Here is a 24,298-nt window from a genome sequence, read left to right as displayed (position 1 = left end):
CTTAATACAAAACTCGCCTCAACCCTCTACGCTGAAATTTTTCATGAATATATATACACACATATACGTATACGTATACGTATACATATATATACACAATTTTTGAACATTTTATTTTATTTAAAATTACCGAATCCGAATCCTACTTTTGGGGGTTTGCCGAATCTGACACCTCGAATCCGTGTCGGATCCCGACACGCGAATCTGTAGAACCTACACATGGTGAAGGTGATACTGGCAAGGCGTAGGCGTTGGTGAGTTTCCTTGAATTTGATATGGGGGTTACATCCTCCCGAGTCGGTTTATTTTCTCTTTCTTCAGTCGATTTTCAGTTAGGACATTATTTGTGGTCTCTATGACATAGATATCTGGGTCGTCCACATAGAGATAGATTAAATCACTGTTACATTCTGGTTTGATTATAAATAAACAGAATTGTTGCTTCTTGAGTTTCATTTCCTTCTCATTGAGATAAATGTTACATTAGTCAGAGTAGTTAATTGTCTTTTCCCACCAGTGATGATGCTACCACATTGTCCAAATACATATTTCACACTCCCTTATTATGGTGTAACCCAATTTCAGTCGGTCATTAAGATCCTCCTATGATCTGATTTAGGAGGAGAGTACCTTTTCAATAACATTCAGCAACTGTTATAGGAGGAGAGCATCTTTATATTATGAGTTTTCCTAAAACTCCTCAATAGAATGGGGTTCTTGAAAGGAAGAATGGACATGTCTAATCTAACATTCCATGCACTTCTTATTGAGTCCAATGCACCACATTTCCTCTGGGGTGAAGCAGCTCTTACAAATGTTCATTTAGTAAATTGCCTGTTCTCAGGTGTCGTCTTATTATCATTGTGAATTTAGGAAATCTCTCGATTATTCTTTTACTCCATGTTTTTGGTTGAATCTTATTTGTTCACTTTCCTCCTCGTAGAAAAGATAAGCTCTCTTCATGTGCAACTAAGTGTATTTTTGTTGGCTATGGATATGGCCAAAAGGATTTAAATGCTATGATCTTGTAAACAGTGTATGCGACTATGCGCATCTTGGATCACATTTTCTTCCTAGAGAATGCTTATTATTACATCCTTTATTCCCCTCATCTCCAATTATTTCGTACTTACTTTCTTTTGATGATGATATTACTCCTATTGCTTTTGAGATCCATAATCCCTCCTGTAAAAAAACCAGTGATCACTAATAAAATAAGAGAATGAAAGAAGTCATGCCACCAAATCCTTTACCGTTATCCTTAAGATTCCAATTCATACGATTTGTGTTCATTACATCGTTTTAATCGTCATTCTCATCCTCATTGATTTGGCTTTCCATCTCAAGCTTTGCTTGTTAATATTGATAAGCATTCTATTCCATCTACTTATAAGCAAGCAACAAAGAAAGATTCATTAGTATCAAACGTAAGAAAACCCCTTTATGACCTAACGGAAGCATCAGAAAATGGGTTAAAATTTCAAAAGTGAACAACAATTGTTGGCAATGGATGTCATCTGAGTCCTCTCTTTACTCTCTTTATGCTCGATAAAAGTAGGAACCACTATCCTATATATCATCTCGGGAGATGATTTGTCATGCATTGATCAACTGAAGTCTTTTCTTCACTCCACATTCAAGATGAAAGATTTGGGCTCGTTGACGTACTTTCATGAATTAAAGGTTCATGCTCGGAGGTAGGTAAAATTTTAGCCAGATTAACTGTACCAAAGATTTGATATCCCTTGCACATCTTAAAGACAGTAAGATAGTGGACAACCCTCTTGAGATTAATATGAAGTATCGACAGTTTGATGGAACACATATTGTCAATCCAACTATATATCGTTGACTTGTAAGGAGTTTGATTTATTTGACGATGATGAGACCTAGCATTTCTCATGTAGTTCAAATCGTAAATCAGTTTGTCTACACTCATTACGTCTCATCTCACGGTTGTGGACCGCATAATCCAATGTTTACAAGGGTCAGTAAGGAGAAGCCTCCTTTCTGTCATCATCTTCACTTGATTTGGATTCCTATGTCAATGCCGACGGTGCAAGGTGTCCTTACACTCGTCATTCTACTACAGGATGACACGTGTTCCTAGAAGATTCTTTGATGTCATGGAAGTACAAGAAACAGGATGTAGTTTCTAAGTCACCAACAAATGTTCACAGCATCCAATGAGACTGTGTGACTCTGAGCACTACATACGTTAGTGTTACTTTAGAGGGATGGATCTCGCTTTCATATGTTCGATCTTTCCACCAGTTGGCAGATATCTTCATGAAGGCCATGTCACGAGTGTCACATGACTTCTTACTTTGCAAATTGATGTTATCTGACCCAGTGCACAAATTTGAAGGAGAGTGTAGAAAATATGCCTTTGTAAATCACTTATATATGCCATTTAGTTGCGTACATAAGTCATGGAGAAATTTGAAGGAAAGTGCAGAAAATATGCCTTTGTAAATCACTTATATACGCCATTTAGTTGCGTATATAAGTCATGGAGTAAGTGATGCAGATAATAGGCCAATAAGTGGCATATTTGCCCATTAGGATTTATATTTCCATGTTATTTAGTTTAGGAATTTATTTTCCATGTTATTTTAGTTTCTAGGAATTTTATTTCAATATTTACTTTTTAGGGATTCTTAAATTAGGCAGTTTCCTTATTTTAAGGACTTCTAATTGCCTATTATAGGCCTTATGTAGTAGAGATTATGAACTTTTGATGATTAATAAAGATTGATTCTCCCCCCTACTGTTTTCTTCTTCTTCTCCTCTGCTCATATTCTTCTTCTTCTCCTCTTCTCATATTCTTCTCTTCTCCCCTAATTTCGTCTCTTCTTCTCTTCTTATTCTTCTTCTCCTTCCCCTATTCTTCTTCTATTCTTCTCCTTCTATTCTCTTCTTCTTCTTCTATCCCCTTTCGTCTATTTCTCTCCCCTTTCTTCTATTTCCTTCACGGTGCTGCATCAAATTGGTATCAGAGCAAAGGATCCAAGATCATGTTTAATCTCCGCCTCAGCAAAGTTTTCCGCACCATTATTGCGCTGCACCTTACTTTTCGTGGTGAAAATCCATCCCAAACTAGCAACAATCGGTACCCTTTCTCCCTTTGTTTCACTTTCACAACAACCTTCCATCTCAGCCAAGACACAACCCACACAGTTCCAACTGTTTAGACATAAGCCCATTCATTATACCATAAAACCCATCTTTTATTTTATCCAAACAAAAACCTACTCTTTTTTCTTCTTTTTTTCATCCAAAATCCAGTTCCTTAACCTAAAACCCCAAACCCTAATCATCTACCCTAACCCTCTTCCCAAACCCATCTCAACTGAGAGTCCTTTTTTTTTGTCCTACATAACAGCACCCAAATTCTGAGTTTACCAGCCCAAAATATCTTTCTATTTCACGGCTTATGTGCATAGTAGAGAAGGAATCCAAGATTTTTAAAAAAATCAGGATTGCAGCCCTCGTCCCTCTCGTTGAGCAGCCAGAGAAGGCAGGATTTTCTGCCCATTTTCAGCATCCCTGAAAATTAGAAAGTTGATCTTGCGTGTGACAGAGAATAAAGGAAACTATCCTTATAGGAGCAATAGATAAGAGCAATAAGGCCAATACTTTCTTGCAGTTGAAGTATACAAGAATCCTCCGTATTTTTTACTGTAAAGATAAAGGGAAAGTTGCTTTTTGGATTAGCAAGGTTCGGTGCTAGTGGTCAATTTTCCTGCTTAAGTGAAGAAAAAAAAGAGGCTATTTTCCTAACAGTAAGTTACTGCTATAGTTACCCATCGCAAAAAGTTACTGCTATAGTGCTATCTCTCTCCACTTCCGTACAACACCTATTTATTTCTTTAGCAGTATCTTGCACACCAAGCTTCAAAAAACGTAAGTTAAGTAATAACCTTACCCACCTATCCCTTTATTACCTTGGACACCACTTTCCTTAGTTAGTGAATTTATCCCCCCCTTTCTTCCCGTGGGCACCCCTTGCTCATTTAAAAATACCAATTAAGCCCCTCCTATTATTTCCAATTTTTACCCACAGGCACCCATATTATTCTACTGCCAGATAATATCTGTCAAGTGCTAATTCGAGTGGAAAAAAAAATCGAAAAAAAAAAAAAGAAAAGAAAAAAAACAGAAATAGAGTTTCTTTTTCTCTCTATTTTCTCTCTCCTCTCTCCATCACATTTTCTCTTTCTTCGATCGGGCTATTTCTGCTCAAAATTTGCCCTCGACCTCAACACAAAAGTTGTTCATGACAACTTTTAGAGCGCATCCAGCCTATTTTCAGTAGCGGACAGCAGTCTTTAGTACAGTTTCAGGAGCCATCTCAGCCTTTGATCGCACCCATTCTTCCGATCATCAGCTTTCACTCATCCGATTTGAGATCCGAAACAGGTGTTGTGTTCCTTTTGACATGACAAACAAATCAGACGGTTGATTTTAGTTTTCGACGCCGATCCCAATGGCTCCGCCCTATGTTCCATATTTTGATGGGTACGACGAAAGCTATTGGAATGGCCGCACTCACTTTCGATATTATGAGGATACATGTTTACGTTGGATTAATGCTCTAGACGCATATCATGAGTACAAGGGCCATGATCACCGCCAGACTATCTACTGGGCTAAAGAAACTGTGCGACGACAAGCCCAATGCTCATGGAGCCACATTGAAACGAACCGTCGTAGAAGACGTGAGCAGCCAATCTGTCGTTGGGAGGATGTTCGTGATGCATTTATGAATATTTATGCGCTCGACTATTTGAATCAACAGAGATTGAATCGTGAGCGAGAATATAGAGTGTTGTGTAATGTTGAAAGTAAAGTCAAAGCCCTCGTTGAACGACTAAAAGAAGACAGCCATTATATATGCGAAGCTAAAATTATAGCTGAAAATTCAGTGTGTTGTATACATGAGCAGAGACAGCTTCACACTTCTAAGGCAGATATTGTAGTAGATCCATGTGAGGCTTTTCCCTTGACAAAGTTGATCGAGCATCGTCCTGAGTCAAAGCCGAGTGACATGACTGTTGATCCATTACCTGAGACAGATGATCGCGAGCATATTACAGAGGATTGCCCTATATTTACGCTGATTGATCAGATTGCCGAGACTTGTGCCGACACAGATGAACTTGTTCCGCAGATTGATCATGAGGACCATCAGCCTGACATCACTGCCCAAGCTTCAGTCCTAGACTCTGATTTTATCATTGATTCTACGGAGCCTGATGAGATAATAGCGGATGACTTCCATGTAAATTCTCCTGTGTCTACTGAGTTACCAGTTGATGTTGATTATGTGGAAGATGTTCCCCGATTGGTACCACCCATAGCTGTTTTGATGATCACGCCGATCCAGGACTAGTACATTGCCATCTTCCCAGCTTCCCTGATTCTCACGAAAGGGGTGTATTTTGATGATTTTGTATGGATGCTTTCTTCCATATTCCGCCGCCAGCCTTTCAGATCGCTTTCATTGCTGTCTCGAGTATTAGCCATCAGGATTGCCTCAGACGGATTGCGCCTCATTCTGCTTCATTGGATTATTTTCTTATTTGGCCCAGGCGGACTAGAACTCAAGGGCGAGTTCTTTTCAACAGGGGGAGAATGATGCAGATAATAGGCCAATAAGTGGCATATTTGCCTATTAGGATTTATATTTCCATGTTATTTAGTTTAGGAATTTATTTTCCATGTTATTTTAGTTTTTAGGATTTTATTTCAATATTTACTTTTTAGGGATTCTTAAATTAGGCAGTTTCCTTATTTTAAGGACTTCTAATTGCCTATATATAGGCCTTATGTAGTAGAGATTATGAACTTTTGATGATTAATAAAGATTGATTCTCCCCCCTACTGTTTTCTTCTTCTTCTCCTCTTCTCACATTCTTCTCTTCTCCCCTAATTTCATCTCTTCTTATTCTTCTTCTCCTTCCCCTATTCTTCTTCTATTCTTCTCCTTCTATTCTCTTCTTCTTCTTCTATCCCCTTTCGTCTATTTCTCTCCCCTTTCTTCTATTTCCTTCACGGTGCTGCATCAGTAAGACTTATGTCGTCTTTCCCAAGGTTACCTAGAACACGGTACGATGGTAGCCCGGTACGCGGTACGATGAGGGTAGGCTAAGAAGGTTCGCTATTTCGATTCGCCGGTCGATTTGGAGAGCAATATAGGTCGCTCTGGTACTCTATATATATAATTTCATAAAATTTTACAAGAATATCATTCTATAGTCCACACTACAAACATTTAATAAACAAAACCATAAGTCTCGTGTATGCCATTCATATATATTCAAAATGCAAATTCCAATTCCAAACCAATCCATAATATATAAAATTGGAAGATCTCCAAATATCAGTAAATTAAGTACCAACGTATATTGTATTCTCAATCTTAAATGAAAGCAAAATAAAAACATAAAAACATGAACAAACTAATAAACTATCATGCAACTCTCTTTTCCTAGTCCACTGAAGTTTTCCATCTCTCTATGCATCTCTCCCTTTCCCGCGGGTCACCAGTTTTGGTGATCTGGGTCGCAAACGACCCACGTTTCGGGTCGGCGACCCCGGTAACATTGGTCTCTCCTTATATAAGCGAATTAAATTGATTTACCTCTCATCCCTTTGGCTTATGTGCATAACGTAAGTGCTTTTATTTAATTGTCTTTTACTTAATTAGGAAAGAAGACAAGTTATCACGGTGATTTGATCACCTTCAATTATTTTGTGAGCTTCTCTTATGGTTGTGCGTCGCTCTACTTTCTTTTCTTTCTCTTTCATATTCAACAATCAAACAAGGTTTGACATTATCACCACAAAGTGGATCTAGATATGTTCCCAACCAGTGTTTAAAAACTTGTATAACTATCTAATCACAAAGGAAAAGGCAGGGCACAGAAAGTGCCTACTAGTGGTACTTCTCGGCTGTGATCCATCTTAGATCGCAATAAAGGACTTTAAAGGAAGAACTGGTCTCCTTATCTCAGCTGCTTTCTCTACTACCAGTGCAAGAGGCACTATTTCTTTAAAGCCTACTTCCTCACTCTAATCTCCTAACCCCTTTTTCTCTCTAAAAGATTTTTGCCAAGAAGTTCCCCATAATCCCCTCATAAGATTTCAGTAGCTGATACGCATCCTTTGGATCATTGACTATTGCACCATGTGTGTGGTTTTATTCGATCGAAGATGCTTGGCACCATTGATCAGGGGTCTATAATCATCTGATGACGTCGAACTAGCAGCAATGGACCAGATCTGTTGTGGCCGACCAGATCAACGGACCCAATCACTTGCCACATGGATTCTCATTGGGGCATGACTGTCCAAATTAATTTGAAAAGAATGCTTTTTCAAAGAGATGTGTTCTGATTTAAGAAAAAGCAATAAACTATGAAAAACCCTTAGAAGAAAGTCACTTCTACTTTCCTTCACAAAAGACACGTGTTGGGCCCTCCTCCTGTCTTGTTTACGCGGTCAGATCCATTGATTCAAATGGCAATCATAAGTCCGACCAAATGCCACTGAGATTACCTTGGTTAGACGATTCTAGGTCATTGATCCAACAAGAATCTTTCTGGGTTCTGTGAAGAAAATATGAACCATTGATTTTTACAGCACTTCATTCTACACATATTTTCTATGAAATGAAACCCCTATAGAAAAGACGAACCCAACTAGTGCAGGATTAGACTTAGTCAATTTGAATCAGTTAGATCCTTTCAACTTCTTCATGAAAATTTTCTAAAGGATTCATTAGCCGACCCCAACTAGTTTGGGACAAAGGCTTAGTTGAGTTGAGTTGAGTTGAGTAGAGTTCATTCTACACATTTATGCCGTCGTTAGGAAAAACCAGACGGGCTCTTCTTCACAGGAATAGAAATCCTTGGATAAGTTATCCCTGGAATTGTCTACCCTACTCATTTTATCTTGAATAAACCATTTGGATTGATGCTTGCATAGTATACTCATCATTGGGTCTTCAGAACTTAAATGGAAGATTGCAAGCATATGCAAAGATAAAATAAACCCTGGCTCACTATCCCCGTAAAGAACATCACCATCCCCATGGAGAACAGCCCCAACTGGTCTTTTGAGAGTTCTCAAATGGGTATTTGAAACCCTGATTGTTTTGCATTTTGCTGGTAAAAACAAGGGTAATTAGCAATGCATCACCTCCACATCAAGAACAGAGCTATTTGAGTATTTCTAGAAAATCAAGGACATTTCTAGCATTTAGTACGTAGATAATTGGTATGGGATAGAGGAGAAATTGGCAATTTCATTTCTTTTACACGTGGGTCAAGCATAAAAACAACAGACTGGAACTATGGAACATAAGTAGAAAAGGAGAGACACAAGAATACCTTACAGACCCACATAAGCAAAAGGCAAAACCTTCTGTTTAGCATCATTATAAAGCTCAAAAACCATTTTATAAAAAGAAACGAGTCAATGATTGAATTGGGTAGTTTCTATAAATTGTTCCCAAACGATTGTTTCTCTTAGTTTATGATATATAATAAGATGGTCTTTCTATTGTGACGAAGAACTATATTGACACATCACAAAAATGAAAACAATATTTGCAATCATAGCATGAACACAAAAATGTAGGTTGTACGCATGTAGTCTATCAAAGTCTATCAACTTTCATAGGAATTTTTTTTACAGGGAATTGGAATTGGTGGGAAGATTACTACAGACGTTGGAAAGATACTATATTAAGTTAGATGGGGAAGATAAAAGAATTTTGGTCTGGAACTCAGATGGGGATTTCTCAGTAAAATCATTGTATCATCAGCTCCTACCTTGCTATGGCTCCTCCAAAGTAGCCAAAGTGTGGGACATTCAAGCGCCACCTAGAGTATGCCTCTTTGGATAGGTTGCACTCATCGAGCGGATGCAAACCATAGATTTCCTGAGACACAGGAATATATGGTTTATTGACTATGTGCTCTTTGTATTAAATTGGGAGAGTCGGTGGATCATCTACTAGTACATTGTAAAGTAGCCAGAGAGGCATAGGGTAGATTGTTTAATAGAATCGGGATTGCTTGGGTAGTTCCAAAAAATTTATTGGAAGTGTTTGAGAGTTGGGTGAGGGCTCCATGGAAGAGAAAAGGGAAGATTTTGTGGAAAGTGTCTTTCCTAGCAACGATTTGGGTGCTATGGAAAGAAAGAAATTCCAGGATTTTCAAGGGTTTCACCAAGGGGGCATGGTTTATTTTCAATAAAGTAATCGCATTAACTATATCTTGGGGGAAAACATTACCATGCTTTACATTTGTATCTGCTTATGATCTATGGCATGGTTGGAGAGAGACCTGGGGGGAAGGGGGACTAAAATGAACCCAAAGTGAGTGAGGCTTGGGTCCCTCCAGTCCATGGAATGCTAAAATTGAATTTCGATGGATCTAGTATGGGAAATCATGGGCTATCCGGCATTGGAGGATTGTTGCGGAGTAAAGAGGGAGTGGTGATTTGGGCCTTTAGAGGTCCCACTGGTATCGCGGATGCAAATGAGGCGGAAGTGCACGCAATCCATCAGGGCATCAAGATGCTTCTTAATGCGGACATGAACAAGGTAGTGGTGGAAGGGGACTCTCTCAAAGTTATCAAATGGCTTCGGCGATCAAAGCTGGCACCTTGGAGATTTGGAGCTTATTTTGACGAAATTCTAGATAGAATTGCGATGGCAAAAGTCACATTCAAGCATGTTAGGCGGGCTGCGAATGGTGATGCGGATAGTCTAGCGAGGGCAAGGGTGCACAAAGATGGCCTTGAGCAGTTCGATTTTCTTCCCCCCTAGACTTCTATTGTAAAAAAATTATCGCTTCCTCGGTGTACTCCTGTTTAAGGACCTTCTCGGTCTCCGTTTTTTTAATGAAATCTATTTGCCATTCAAAAAAAAAACTATGATTTGTGGACACGGACACGGGTGTCGCGTGTCGACATGGACACGGAGTGTCGGACACAGCAAACCTCCAAACTTTAGAAACAGGGGCACGGCTAAAATAGAAAGTATATGTAATCATGATTTGTGGATATGGATTCGTGTGTCCAGTTTTGACATGGATACGAGTTGTCTAAATGAGATAAACACAATATTCAATAAAAAAAATAGAATATCACACTTGACACAGTCCAAAAACATGTCCACACACCGACATTAAGTCTAACACTTCCAGCAATACAAGTAAAAGTGTCCAAAGGAGTGTCGACACGTGTGGACATGGGTGTCGTGTCGGACACGGCAGGACACATGGGTCGGCAAAAAATTCGAAGTGTCGGCCAAACCATAGAAAAAAAATGCATGCAGTCTATCAACCCCCATTTTTAATGCTCCATTAGGCCTCAAAGCACCCACTACATGTGAACATAATATTGAATTTTTTGCTCGAATGTTGGTACCATAGTTGTCAATTTTGTTTTGTTTCATCTGATATCTACCAAAACCAAATATTTCATACCGGAAGGAAGGCTAGTACATAAACTAGGAATGAAACCTCTCAGTCATATAAAAGGATAAAAGGATTTGGAGTTGGGACCCATCTGGCTTCTTTTCCGTTAAATCTTTTTATTCCCATCTCGTTCCGTGTGGTGCGCCCTCTATCCTCGCCAAGGTGTGGAAGTTTCATTGTCCTCCTAGGGCATGCCTTTTTGGGTGGGCAGCGTGTAGGGATAGGATCCAAACAATTAACTTTCTTCAGAAGAGAGGTATGTTTTTGGTGGATCATTGCTCCATTTGCTTGGAAGATGGAGAGTCGGCTTGCCATCTCTTTATCCACTGCAAAGTCATTAGAGAAGTATGGGGGTACATTTTGGGGAGACTTGGGATTTGTTGGGTGTTTCCTTTCTCTATTTCGGATGTCATTTCGTGTTGGGAGGCGGTGCCATGGAAGAAAAAGGGTAAGATGTTGTGGAAGATGTGTCTCCTTGCTACATTGTGGGTCCTTTGGAAGGAGCAAAATGCAAGGATTTTTGAGGGGTCTAATAGTTCGCCTTACCGGTTATACATCAATATCATCGCTCTTACCATTTCTTCGGTGAAATACTTACCTCCTTTCCGCTTTGTCTCTGCTTATGACTTGTGGGAGGGTTGGAGGGTGGTGTGTTTAAGTGGAGAATACCGATCACAGGTGGTTCAGGAGTGGGAAGCTCCACCCATTGGATGGATGAAACCTAATTTTGATGGTTCGAGCTTGGGCAATCCCGGACCGGCGGGTATTGGTGGTCTCTATCGTGATTTCAGAGGGGCTACATTGTGGGCTTATTCGGGGTCGTTGGGAGTGTGTAACTCAAATGAGGCGGAAGTCAGAGCAGTCAATCAGGGTATTAAAAGAATTGCAAAGAGACCATATAGACACTACTAGAGTGGAGGGGGATTCACTAAATGTGGTTAGGTGGCTCCGTGGGACTGCGGCACCGCCTTGGAGATTTTGGTCATTTTTGACGAAATCCTTGATCTTGTAGAGGGCTCATCCATTGTTTTCAACCATGTTCGCAGATCTGCAAATTGTGAGGCGGATTCTTTGGATAGATCTAGGGTTGAGAGATTAGAGTTGGAGAGCTTTGATTTTTTGCCTCCTTGAGGTTATTGTATTCTTATTTTCTATATTTTCTTGTAATCCTTTGGGAGACTTTCTCGGTCTTCCCTGTTTTTAATAGTTCACTTACCATTTCAAAAAAAAAAAAAAAAAACCTCTCAGTCGTAAATTTGTTTTGTACCAGTATGTTTCGATCTATTTATTCTAAAACCATTTTTTCTTTAAATTACCAGAAATTCTAGATTAATGTATTATCGATTTTTCCTATTGCAGCCTTGTCTTCTGTCTATTGTATTGTTGTTCGAATGGCATTTTATGTCTTTTACCCCCTCAAACATATGAGAGTTAAAAACACATGAAATGCCCACTACATCAAGAATTCCCAAAATGATCATTGCGTGAACATAAAAATGTACATATTTGGTAGTCTTTTTAGGGTTTCTTTTGTGGTGAAGATTGAGTGGTGAAGATTTTGAAATTTGAAGATTCAAAATTTAACCGATTTGTTTCATCGTTCTTTGTTTAGGAATGACAATTGAGTTCCCCTTTTGAATTTATCTTTTGTTAGGAGGTCCTGTTTGGTTCAAACTTTATTTGATATGTACAGTGGTGCTTTTTTTTATGAACTATTGAGTTCATACTCCCCTTTCGAGTTTATTTTCAGGAGGAGGCAGTTTATGTTATCATAATGATTTTTTCCTCCGAAATGATTGCACAATCACAAGTGCCACACCATGAGATTCCTTGTTTGATGGTGCCTTTTTTTTCGTCTACTTGAGCCCTGACCACATTAAAGCATTTTCAAGCTTCACTTCAACAAAAGTGGCCATCTAACGTAAGACCTATATTTTTAATTTTTTGTTATTTATAATTAAGGTCTATGGAAGGGATCTGCTTTGAAAACTCATCCAGGCTGTTAGGGTCTAAAAACAGTAATTTATTAATAATGACATGCGATATTTTTGAAGCCCAAGTCGTCCCACAGACGAACTGGATGCGGGGCCGAGCTTCCCACTTTGGGACAATTTTTGTTGTTTCCGGAATTTTGGCATCTGGTTCATCCTATGGACGAACTGGATTTGAACCGAACTGTTTATACAGGGTGATGTATGTCATCCTTTGAATTTTGGCACCCAGTTCATCCTAGGGACAAACTGGATTTGGGTCGAACCGCCCATCTGGGGCAATTTTTGTCTTTTGCTGATTTTGGCATCCACGAACTGGATTTGGGCCAAACTGCCCATCTTGGGGCAATTTTTGTCGTTTGCTGAATTTTGGCACTCAGTTTGTCCTAGGGGCGAACTGGATTTGGGCCGAACTTCCCATCTGGGACAATTTTTTGTCGTTTGGTGATTTTTGGCACCCAGTTCGAACTGGATTTGGGCCGAACTGCCCATCTGGGGCAATTTTTGTCGTTTGCTGAATTTTGGCACCCAGTTCGTCCCTAGGATTTGGGCCGAACTTCCCATCTGGGGTAATTTTTGTCGTTCGCTGAATTTTGGCACCCAGTACGTCCTAGGGATGAACTAGATTTGGGCCGAACTGCCCATCTTGGGGCAATTTTTGTCGTTTGCTGAATTTTGGCACCCAGTTCGTCCTAGGTACGAGCTGGATTTGGGCCGAACTGCCCATCTGGGGCAATTTTTGTCTTTTGCTGATTCTTGGCAAGAACTGGATTTGGGCCGAACTGCCCATCTGGGGGCAATTTTTGTCGTTTACAGACGAACTGGATTTGGGCCGAACCGCCCATTTGGGGCAATTTTTGGACGAACTACTTTTTTCCACGTAGTTTTTCGTTTTCGATGAGGGGCGTGATTATGATGGCAGTTTTCACGAGAATCGAGGGGGCGCCACGAAGCTAGTTGTGCACGTTTCCAATAGGCGCTTCACGCGGATTATGGACACGTGGCGGATCACATTTATGGTACCTGACATGCTGAGCTTTCGTTAACCTGTCAGGCGCGTTATATATAAGGTATGGAGGAGGGTTTTTCTCTCATTTCCATCTTGGCCTCACGGTTTTCCTTTTCTTCTCTCGCTCTTGAGGTCACAGTTCGAGAGTTCGGCCTCTTTTAGATCAGTAAAGTATTCTTTTTTCTCTGTCCTCATCTCATTTTCGCATGTCTTTGTAGATATGTCTAACTCCGAGTCTAGTTCTTCTTCTGGTAGTTCATCTTCTAGTAGTCCGTCGGAGGATTTCGAAGTAGATGTAGTGGGAGTTGACGAGGAAGCTAACATAGGTGACAAAGCAGAGGGTAGCGGGTCTGATGTGGTGGAAGAACCGATATTGCCTTTGGGTTTTAAAGCAGATTCCCCTGAGCTTTTGGATTTAGACGAGGACGGAGAAGAAGAGGACGACGAGGGACTCGATGGTGAGGGCGACGGCTTAGACGATAGCCGAGATGGTGTGGCTTCGAAGGTGCGGGCCATAGCTCGGTTGGAGGCGAGCCCCTCGTATAACATTGGTGCTTTAAATGAGGGAAACAAACTTCAGGATTCCAGGTTGGAGTTCATCAGGGTCAAATACTGCGTCCCTGCCGAGTTTGGCTTGCGAAATGCTTTAGAGGGAGATAGGGCATGTAATCCTTCTCCTAAAGACTTATGTGTTTATGAGGAAACTTTGAAGGGAGGCTTCAAGTTTCCAATCCACCCCTTTATCACTGAGGTCCTGCAGTTTTATCATTTGGCCCCGGCCCAGGTTGCGCCGAACTTCTGGAGGGTGTTGATCGGCTTCTTGTACTTGTTAAGGACGGAGCTGAAGAGGACCCCTTCCCTAAGATTGTTTCGAAGGTGTGCTCAGCTAAAGAGGCATAAGTTTAATGGTTGGATTTATTTGAGCCAACGTGCTGATGTTAAGATGGTAAAGGGTAAACTGACTTCCATCCACGGTTGGAAGAACAAATTCTTCTTTGTTACTCAGGAAGCGGAATGGACGGTTCCCATTAACTGGTCGTCTGGTCGTATGGCGATACAAAGGCCCTCAGCTGAATGCCTTCTTTAGAGGGGGAGGACCTTGAGACCTTTGAGTTGATTAAATCATATGGAGCTGCCACTGGAGGCATCCATTGGAAGGAATTTATTATTGAATAGAAGTTGGTGGATATTGGAGTTAGTGTCGCTACCAGAGCACGTAGGTGTCTTAGGTCATCCAATTCTGTTTTTGTTTTCTGCTTTTCTTGACCATTATTTTCTAGGATGATCTTTAGCACTGATACTTATTATCATGTTCTATTTGTTGCAAAGATGGCTTCTGCTAGTGCTTTGGATAAGGTGAAGGCCTTGATTAAGCCCGGTGGAAAAGGGGAAAAGGCAATTTCTTCGAAGGATGGCATTGGATGAGGTTCTACCTCCAGCAAAAGGTCGCTTGTACCCGTTGAGGATCCCTCATCTGGGAAGAAGTCACGTCAAACCGTAGGTGGGAAATCCCTGAGTACCTTGAAGAAGCATCTAAAAGATGATATTTTGGGAGTTTCCGATGCAGTGGATGTCGAGCAAGACGTTCCTCATGATCTTCCTCTCGAAGTCGATCCAGTGTTTCGCCCAAATTGGGCTGTTCTGAAAGTGAACACTGGCATTGGTGAATCCCGTGTTGCCAAAGAAATAGTTTTGAAGAGTCGTCTTCTCAAGGACCTATCTCGGGTAGCTGAAGAGCCTTTGGAGACGAGTATCGATTGGATTTGCTCGTCTTTGTACGCCTTGAATGTTTGGTGCAGTGATCTGATTGACAAATTGAAGAGTTCTTCTGGGGCTATTACTGGCCTGAATTGTGAGATTGGGCACTTGAAGCAAGAGGAGATTCGTTTGAATCAGATCGTACGTGAAAGGGATGCTGCGATAGAAGGTCTGAAGAAGTCGCTAGCTGAAGAGAGGGTTGTGAGGGAAACCGACCTCGAGAAGTATAAACAGCAGTTAAAAAAGCTAAGTGGTTTAAGGAAGGCCGCGGTGGCAGCCAAGGAGAAAGAGCTTGTAAACCTGGCGGCAGAAGCGTACGTCGATGGGTTCAATGAATGCAAGGGTAGAGTTGCTGGGAAATACACTCAAATCTCTTTGGAGGAGATCTCTGTTAGGTTGGCCGCGGAAGATGAAAGAAAAGACGATGAGGAGATGCTTGAACTGCATCAAGATGGGACCACCGAACAGGGCACTGGGGGAGGTATTGAGCTTGTCTCAGATCAAGCTACTGCCAAGCGTTCGGAGGATCTTAAATCTTAGGCCTTTGTTTTCCACCTCTTTTTTTTTCTTTTTTTTGTCAGTCGTGTCTGTGATGTTCCTTGGCCATGATGCCTCTTTTTGTATCGTAAGAAAGGTCTCTATGAATGAAAGTAACATTTTGGAAACTTTTCAAGTTTTGTAACTCATCTTTATTTACTCGACACCCCCCCCCCCTTTCTTGATATTAGCTTAAGCCTTGGACTAAAGAATTCTCAAGTCTTTTTATGAATGGTTGTGGTTTGCAATACTAGTTTGCGTAGGTCATTCTGCTAACAGGATTGCTCCTCTTTGGCTCTGGTTCCCGGTTCGAAATAATCTTTGGACCTTTTAGGGACCGCCAAAGATTTCTATATGGTAGCATTTATCTTAATTTCTCAAGAAAGAAACAAGCATTTCATTAACAGTAAGAATTTGGGCTACACAGATATTGATTTTCTTTTCGACATTTCATCGGGTTACATAAACATTCATTCATTAATAGTATCTCCTTAGATTTTTCAAGTTCCATGCGTGGGGGAGAGGGCTCCCGTCGAGGGTTTCTAGCTTGTAGCTTCCTGGTCTAATGATTTGAATTACCCGATACGACCCCTCCCAGGTCGGGGAGAGTTTGCCTACCTTTCAGGGTTTCGAAACTTCTGCTTTCCTTAGGACCAAGTCCCCTACGCGGTGCTCTCTCGGCCGGATTTTTGAGTCGTGATAGTTTGACACTTTTTGCTGGTACGCTGCGACTCTAATCCGGGCGTCCTCCCGAGTTCTTCTAATAGATCCAAATTCATCCGGAGCCATTCACTGTTGTGAAGTTCGTTGAAATTTGCTACTCTCATGGATAGGACTCGGATGTCCATGGGGATTATTGCATCAGTCCCGAAGGTCAGGCTGAATGGAGATTCCTTAGTGGACGCTCATGGTGTCGTGCGATAGGCCCACAGAACGTGATAGAGTTCACCGGCCCAACACCCTTCCTTATTATCCAATCTCTGTTTAATCCCCTGCAACAGGGTCCTTTTCGTGACTTCAGTTTGTCCGTTTGCTTGAGTGTGTGCCACCGAGGTAAACCGTTGTTCGATTTTGAGGTCCATGCAAAATTTTCTGAACTTGGCACTATCGAATTGTTTTCCGTTGTCGGTGATTAATACCTGGGGGATCCCGAATCGGCAGACTACCGACTTCCAGAAGAATGTTTGAATGTTCTGCTCGGTAATTTTCACCAACGGCTCCGCATCCACCCATTTCGTGAAGTAATCTATCGCTACTACCACGAATTCTCTACCTGACGAGGCCTTAGGGAATGACCCCAAAATATCCATGCCCTAGACAGCGAAGGGCAAGGGACTGATGATTGGTGTTAGTGGCACTGCTGGCTGTCGGGTGAAAATCTTTGACACTTGGCACACTTCTTCACCATGTCTATGGCGTCCCGCCTCAGAGTTGGCCAGTAAAATCCTCTTAGGAGTACTTTGAGAGCTAACGGTATCCCTCCTAAGTGCTCGCTGCAAATCCCCTCGTGAGTCTCCTGTAATGCGTACGCGGCATCGACGAGGCGGAGGCATTTCAGGTATGGCCATGTATACAATCTCTTATAGAGGGTTTCGCTGTCGAGGGAAACCTAGCCACTCTTTGCACCACTCTCCTTGCCTCTTTCTCATCTTCGGGTAACCTTCCTGTCTTGAGGTAGTTCACGATGCTGTCCATCCAGCAAGGTTCGTCATCTACCTACATCACCTCAATGGCTTTTGAATCAATGCTTGCCTTTTTCAGAAATTCTATATATATGTTTCCTAGTGTTGTGTATCTAGAAGCAGCGAGTCTGGACAACACATCAGCCTTTCTATTCTCCGTTCTCGGGACTCGAACCAATTCAAAGCTACCGAACTTTTCGCTGATACTGCGGACAATGCTCAGATATTTGCTCATACGTTCGTGGCGCGCTTCATAATCTCCTTGAACCTGGCCGACGACAAGCTGTGAGTCGCTATAGGCTTCCTTTTAGCGCGTACCTGGGTCGCTACGTTCATCCCAGCTTTGAGGGCTTCGTATTCCGCCTCATTGTTGGACGCGTGGAAGCCAAATCTCACGACGTATTCCCTAGTGAAGTTATCGGGCCCGTGAGGCCCGCTCCACTTCCCTGCGGGCGCGGCTCCGAGGTCGAGATGAATTCTTTGTCGCCTTGTTGAGTGCTTTTCAATCTTTGCACCACCCCCCCCCCCCCCCGAGTGTAGTTGGGTCCACTCCACTCGGAGGTTGGGCTACCTCTTCGGTTGTTGGTGCGGTGCTTGGTGTTAGAATGGTGCATTCAACAATGAAGTCGGCCAGGATTTGTGCTTTTATTGCTGGCCTTGGCTGGTACCAAATATCGAATTCGCTGAGCTCCACCGCCCATCTTACAAGGCGGTCTGAGATGTCCCGCCTATGAAGAACTTGTCTGAGTGGATGATCGGTCAGGACCTTAATCGTATGCGCCTGGAAATATGGTCCTAGTTTGCGGGCCGCCATGACCAGGGCATACACAAACTTTTCTACCAGGTGGCATCGATTAGCCTCGTGTAACACCTTGCTGACATAATAGATTGGCTTTTGCTGCCCATGTTCGTCCCTTACTAAAACAGCGGCCAATGTTGCAGGGCTTACCGAGAGGTACATGATCAGTTCCTCCGGTTTGGATAATAACGGAAGGGAAACGAGGTACCGTTTTAGTTCCTCAAACGTGGTTTGGCATTCAGTACGCCAGGGTGCGGACTTGGTTCCTTTGATGGCGTTAAAGGGGATACATTTTTCCGCCAACTTTGAAACAAAGCACCCCAGTGCGGCTACCATCCCTGTACGCTTTTGGATTTCCAGTATTGTTGTTGGTGGAGACATTTCTACGACTGCTCGGATCTTCTCGGGGTTTGCCTCTATTCCTCTCTGGCTGACCATAAATCCCAAGAATTTCCCGGGTGTAATGCCGAATGCACATTTTGCTGGGTTGAGCTTCGTGTTATAGCACTTCAAGACTTGGAATGTCTCTTTCAGGTCCGCAATGTGATCTGGGGCTTTCTTACTTTTAACCAGCATGTCGTCGACGTAGACTTCCATGTTTCTGCCGATCTGATCTCTGAAGAGTTTGTTCTGATAGGTTGCTCCGGCATTTTTTAGGCCGAAGGGCATAACTCTGTAGCAATAGGTTCCCTGGTCCGTCACAAACGATGTTTTCGGGATATCCGCCTCGTATATCCGGATTTGATTATACCTGGAGAAGGCATCCATGAAACTCAATAATTCGTGCCCGGAAGTAGCATCGATGAGCTGATCTATTTTGGGGAGAGGGTAGCTATCATTCGGGCACGCTTTATTCAGGTCCGTGAAGTCTATGCAAATTCTCCACTTTCCATTGGTCTTCTTTACCATGACCACATTAGCTAGCCAGTCAGGATAATTGATTTCCTGGATGAACTCGGCCTTCAGTAGCTTCTCAACTTCCTCTTTAATGGCTTGCTGCCTTTCTGGGGCAAAATGCTTTCTTTTTTGGTTTACCGGATTGCAGATCGTGTCTACACTAAGCTTGTGCACACTGACCTCTGGGTTTATCCCTGGCATGTCAGCGAGAATCCATGCAAAAACATATGCGTTCTCCTTCAGGAACTTGACAAGTTCCTCTCTGAGGTGGTCGTTCAGAGATGAGCCGATCCGGACTGTTTTGTCTTCGTTATCTCCATACAAGGGAATCAGAACGAGTTCTTCTGCTACTTCATTGACAGCGATCCGGGTTTCGTCCCTAAGGTCAAGTAATTCGATCGGTAGCGTTTCCGTTGCTCCTCTCCCTTTTAGGGCTGTGGCACAGCATTCCCTCGACTGGGGTTGATCTCCTCGGATCTCTCCTACGCCTTCCGACGTTATGAATTTCATCTTCTGGTGATACGCAGATGCGACGGTGCGGAGGAGGTTTTGCCCAGGTCTTCCCAGAATGGCGTTGTAGGCTGACGTGGCCCTCACCACTAGGAAATTAACCATGGCGAACGCTTGTAGGGGTGGTTCCCCAACGAGGGCCGGGAGTTAAATTGATCCCTCCACTTTGACTATCTCCCCAGAGAACCCAAATAGATCGGAATTAGCTGGCTTTAGACGATCTTCCCCGATGCACATTTGCTTAAAGGCATTGTAATACAGGATGTCGACAGAACTTCCGTTGTCTACCAAAATTTTCTTCAACTCCCAATTGGCCACCAGCATAGTGATAACCAAGGCATCGTCGTGGGGTACTATGAGACCATCAAGGTCGGCGTCTGAAAACGAGACTTCGTTTTTTACTTTTCTCTTCTTCGCGGAGGTGTGAACCGAGTTAACTTGTCGGGTATAGATTTTTCGAGCAGATGATGACGTCCCTTCTGCCGCTGGTTTGCCCATGATCGTGTTTATGACTCCGGGAGGTTGGACACGCTGCCACTCGACTGGTGGATTTCTCGGGACGACCGATTCATTGTGGGTTCTTAAAGATCGTGATCTATGTGGGCTCCTTCGGCTGTGAGGAATGTTGTTCCTATGCTCCTTTCGACCGGGTTCGTATTCTTTTACGTAGTGTCTGAGGTACCTCTTCTTATAAATAGCTCAATCTCTTCCTTAAGATGACGACATTCGTCAGTGTCGTGGCCGTGGTCCCTGTGAAACCGGCAGTATTTTGACATGTCCCTTTTGTTTCCTTTGGACTACATTTTCACTGGCCATCGGAGGAAATCTTCCTCCCTGATTGCTGCAAGTATCCGAGCTCTTGAGGTGTTGAGGGGAGTGTAATTTTCCTCTCTTCTTTGGGGGCGATCCTCTCGGCGCTACTTCATGGGATTTCGTTCTTCTTCAGGGTTTCTCTTCTTCCCCTCGAATGTGTCTCCTCAGCCTATGTTTAGGGCAGCCAGAGGCTCTTCCACTGAAATGTATTCCTCTGTGCCGGTCATCAGGTCACCCAGCGATGATGGATTTTTTCGGGCGATAGATCGCCGGAAGTCATTGGACTTGGGGGGCCTTGCGAGGAGGGCGTTCATCGCTACGAACGGGTCCAAGTTTGGTACCTGCAGAGCCTCTCTATTGAACCGGGTTACAAAGGCTTTGAAGGACTCATTGCTTTCTTGCCTCATGGCCATTAGGGAAGCAGCTGTTTTTCGAAGCCTTCTGCTACTCATGAAGTGTCGGACCAAATCGTCTCCAAATTCTTCAAAAGAGTAAACAGAACCCAGCCCCAACCGGGTGTACCAATCCCTAGCTGCTCCTATGAGAGTCGTGGGAAACGCTCCGCAGAGAAAACCGTCAGAAGCACCATGTAAGAGCATCATGGTTTTGAAGGTCTCCAGGTGATCAACGGGATCCGAAGTTCCGTCATATTGTGGGATTGGAGGCATTTTGAATCCTCGAGTAGTCGGCGCATTTAGTACTCTTTCCGTGAAGGAGGTTTGCTGGTGAATGGATTGTGGGAGGGTGGATTACGGCCTTTTGCCGGCTCCTCGATCCGGTTGTCAATTTCTTTGAACTTTTGCAACATGGTATTGGTTCTTCTAGGCAATCTATCACCTTTCTCGGCCTCTTTTTGCATGGTTGGACTTGCAACAGAACCTGAATGGGTCTCTGGTTTTCTCCTGCGATGTTGAGTCTTGGTTCTTTCATTGCGATCATTTTTAGTTCGCTGTCGACCGGGCGAGCGTGAGCGAGTCCTGTGGCGATGGCCACCAGCTGAAGGTGCTCGCCTTGTCTTAGAATGGCGGGCTGCTTATCTGACGAATAGCGGGTTGGTTCACGTTGAGAGGGTATGAGATCGAAAGCCTCCAAGCTTGGTTCGCGCTGGGGAGGCGGATTGCTGTGGCCTGCTTGGTGTGCCAGTTGTTGCACTAGGTTCTTGTATTGGTCCGCCAATAGAGTTACTTGTTGAACAAGGGCCTGAAACTGTTCGGGAGTAGGCAATGGCATCGGAGAGGGTTGTCTGGTATGGGAAGAACTCCTCCTTGTAGTTGCTGGGGGAAGAGGTATCACGACCTGAGATGCAAGTCGCGTAGTGTGAGGAACATGTTCTAACACTGGTTGAACTACTCGGGCGGCGTTACGGGCGCTCTTCCATCCAACTATTTTCTGAGGTATGGGACAGCTTTTTGTTCGGGTCCCATGAATGGCGCCAATCTGTTAGGGTCTAAAAACAGTAATTTATTAACAATGACATTAGGAAGAGCTGATCTCAGCTATTACAAAGGGTGATGTAATGCTGATGTAATGTTTGTGAATAGTAAAATTTTATCCTCCCCTTCTTGAGATTGCCGCTGGCTATTTATAGTAGGGGTCTGTGTGTTGTTTTACTCTTTTACCCTCAAATACAGGTGCCGACCCTTCATTCGTCTAGGAGAATCTTTGGTTGAGGGCTGTTGCTTGCCACGTGGAGATTTATGATTGGGGGCCCTTTTTGGCCCTTATCACATGCCACAAATCAAGTTTACTCAAAACAACCCCTAAATGAGAAGAAAGTATAAATTAAGGTTAAAATTCTTTGTATTTTTAAAACAAGTGATCCTAAACTTCTCTCCCTAGGACACAAATTTGGGATCATCTTTATCCCAACTGCACGTATGAAAACAACTGAACCTTTATGCATAGGGGTATTTTAGCTGCCTAGAGCATTTTTATGACTTGGATTTAATCCTTCCGTTTTTTTTTACTTGTCATATTTCTTTGTTTTCATTTTTGTTTTTCCTCTTCTGTTTTCCGGTAGAGAGGGACTCCAAAAATCTCACACCAGACCAAACTGCCACCATTAGAGGGCCACAAAAGAAGTAACATGGTATTTTCCCCGCCCTAGAACATTTTTTCCTATGAACATTTTTCAGCACAGCAGTTCAGGCCTCAGGGGAATGATTTGCTTCAGAGGTTTAATATTATGATAGTGTTGCATAGAGGGGTCAAAAAAAAAAAGACTTTGATGAGGTTACACTCCCTACCAGAACTTGATGACACATGCAGTAACAACTAACAACGCAAGCTTGAATGCCAAGCATGTCAGTTCCCACCATACAATATACAAGGAAACCAGTTTCACGCACCATCTCATGTAAGGGATAACTGAGGCCATGATAGAAGATGTGAACAGTTACTCAAAATAACCATTATCCAATAGATGCTACAGCTAAAATAAGTAAAATCGTCAAAAGCCTTGAGTATTTGAACTTACACGACAATCCATATGGCCCCAACCAAAGGAATCGCACCCCACACCAATCCACATATGAGCGCTACAACTTGCCTAATCCAATGTAAAACATCTCCTAATTGATCCTGCAGAAAGGAAATACAAGAGCTGAATTACTTGGAACCGCAATAACAAATTTTAAATGCAGCATCAATATCTTCGACGAACTTATACACTCAGGCCTTGTTTGGATTGCAAGAATTTTCTAGAAAAGACAGTGAAGGAATAATATTTTTAAAATTTCTTACTTTTTTTACACAAGAAAAAAAATAGCTTCAACCAACCATATTCAAATTTTACGTAGAGGGACCTTTGATTTATGATAATACCCCTCTAAATTAGCTATAATCATGTAATTTCCCTCTAAATTGTGGAAAGAAAAAAAATCTTCCCAATAAAAAATTTTCCATCAGAAATGTTTTTCTTGCAATCCAAACAGGGCCTCAGTACAGAAACCAATAATAAAAAATAAAAATAAAAACTATTGCCCCCCAAAATTCCACAAACCAATCTCGAATGGAAACATTGAAATCTTATAATTTCTGTTCAGCGTTTCTCAAGATGTTCAAACAGTATATAAAAACAACTCATTGAAAGATCCAAAACGCCAGATCAAATAGCAAAAAAACCCTAATTCCAAATCATAAAAACGATCCAAAGCAATAGTAATAAATCAATACCTTGTCCCAAGAAGCCTCGGGATCTAACAATTTTGCCAATTTGAACGGAGAAAAGTGGCCGTTTTGCTGTTGATGCTGCTGGTGGAGATTGAATTTGACTGATTTTCTTTCTTTCATAGCTAATAATATCTTTAAAAAATCAACAAATAGGAGTTTTCTGATGATCTCAACTCGATCAGTTGCTACTTTCTTCATCCATTATAAGCAAAAATCGCGAAGAAGATAGCATAATATTAGGGTTTTGAAATACCAATGAAACAGCGAGAGAGGGAGAGAAAAAAAACAGGAATAAATAAAGAACTGCGATTATGGAAGGATGATGAGAGCTTTTAAGAGAATAAATAAACGCAGTGCTTTGGATCTGAACGATTAGAGGTCAGAGAGAGAGAGAGAGTTTGCACGTGCGCGTAGCGTGCAATTTACGGGGAATATAAAAAAACAGGAGCTCTCCAGAGTTTTTAGTTTTGTTTTGGGACATGATAAATTCGCACCCCATGTAGGATGATTCACTCATTCACCTCACTGAACATGAATTAACGTCGATAAGCGTCAAAAAGGAGTAACGCTTTTTTGCGTCAATTCACGTTACAGTGGTGCGAATTATCCCATTGTGGGTGAGAATTTATCATCGTCCG

At 42.3% G+C, this 24,298-nt stretch overlaps 1 protein-coding gene across 1 annotated transcript in view; it reads right to left on the bottom strand.

Moving 5' to 3' along the window:
* The window catches only part of LOC143878514 (uncharacterized), a 38,253-nt gene extending 14,181 nt beyond the window's left edge, over nucleotides 1-24,072 (bottom strand). Inside the window, exons 1-2 of the mRNA XM_077380789.1 lie at nucleotides 23,664-24,072; nucleotides 22,966-23,069 (exon numbers count right to left, since the gene is read on the bottom strand). Of these exons, the coding sequence (XP_077236904.1) occupies nucleotides 22,966-23,069; nucleotides 23,664-23,858 (299 nt within the window). The 5' untranslated portion in view covers nucleotides 23,859-24,072. The remainder of the gene's footprint in view (nucleotides 1-22,965; nucleotides 23,070-23,663) is intronic.
* Nucleotides 24,073-24,298: the final 226 nt, after the last annotated feature.

This window comes from Tasmannia lanceolata, unplaced genomic scaffold (genome assembly GCF_043159265.1).
Source record: "Tasmannia lanceolata isolate RefF3 unplaced genomic scaffold, GAP_Taslan_0.1 ptg000006l, whole genome shotgun sequence".
Classification (NCBI taxonomy): Eukaryota; Viridiplantae; Streptophyta; class Magnoliopsida; order Canellales; family Winteraceae; genus Tasmannia; species Tasmannia lanceolata.
Note: the sequence above shows the minus strand (reverse complement) of the source record. Positions and strands in the feature narration are given on the sequence as shown.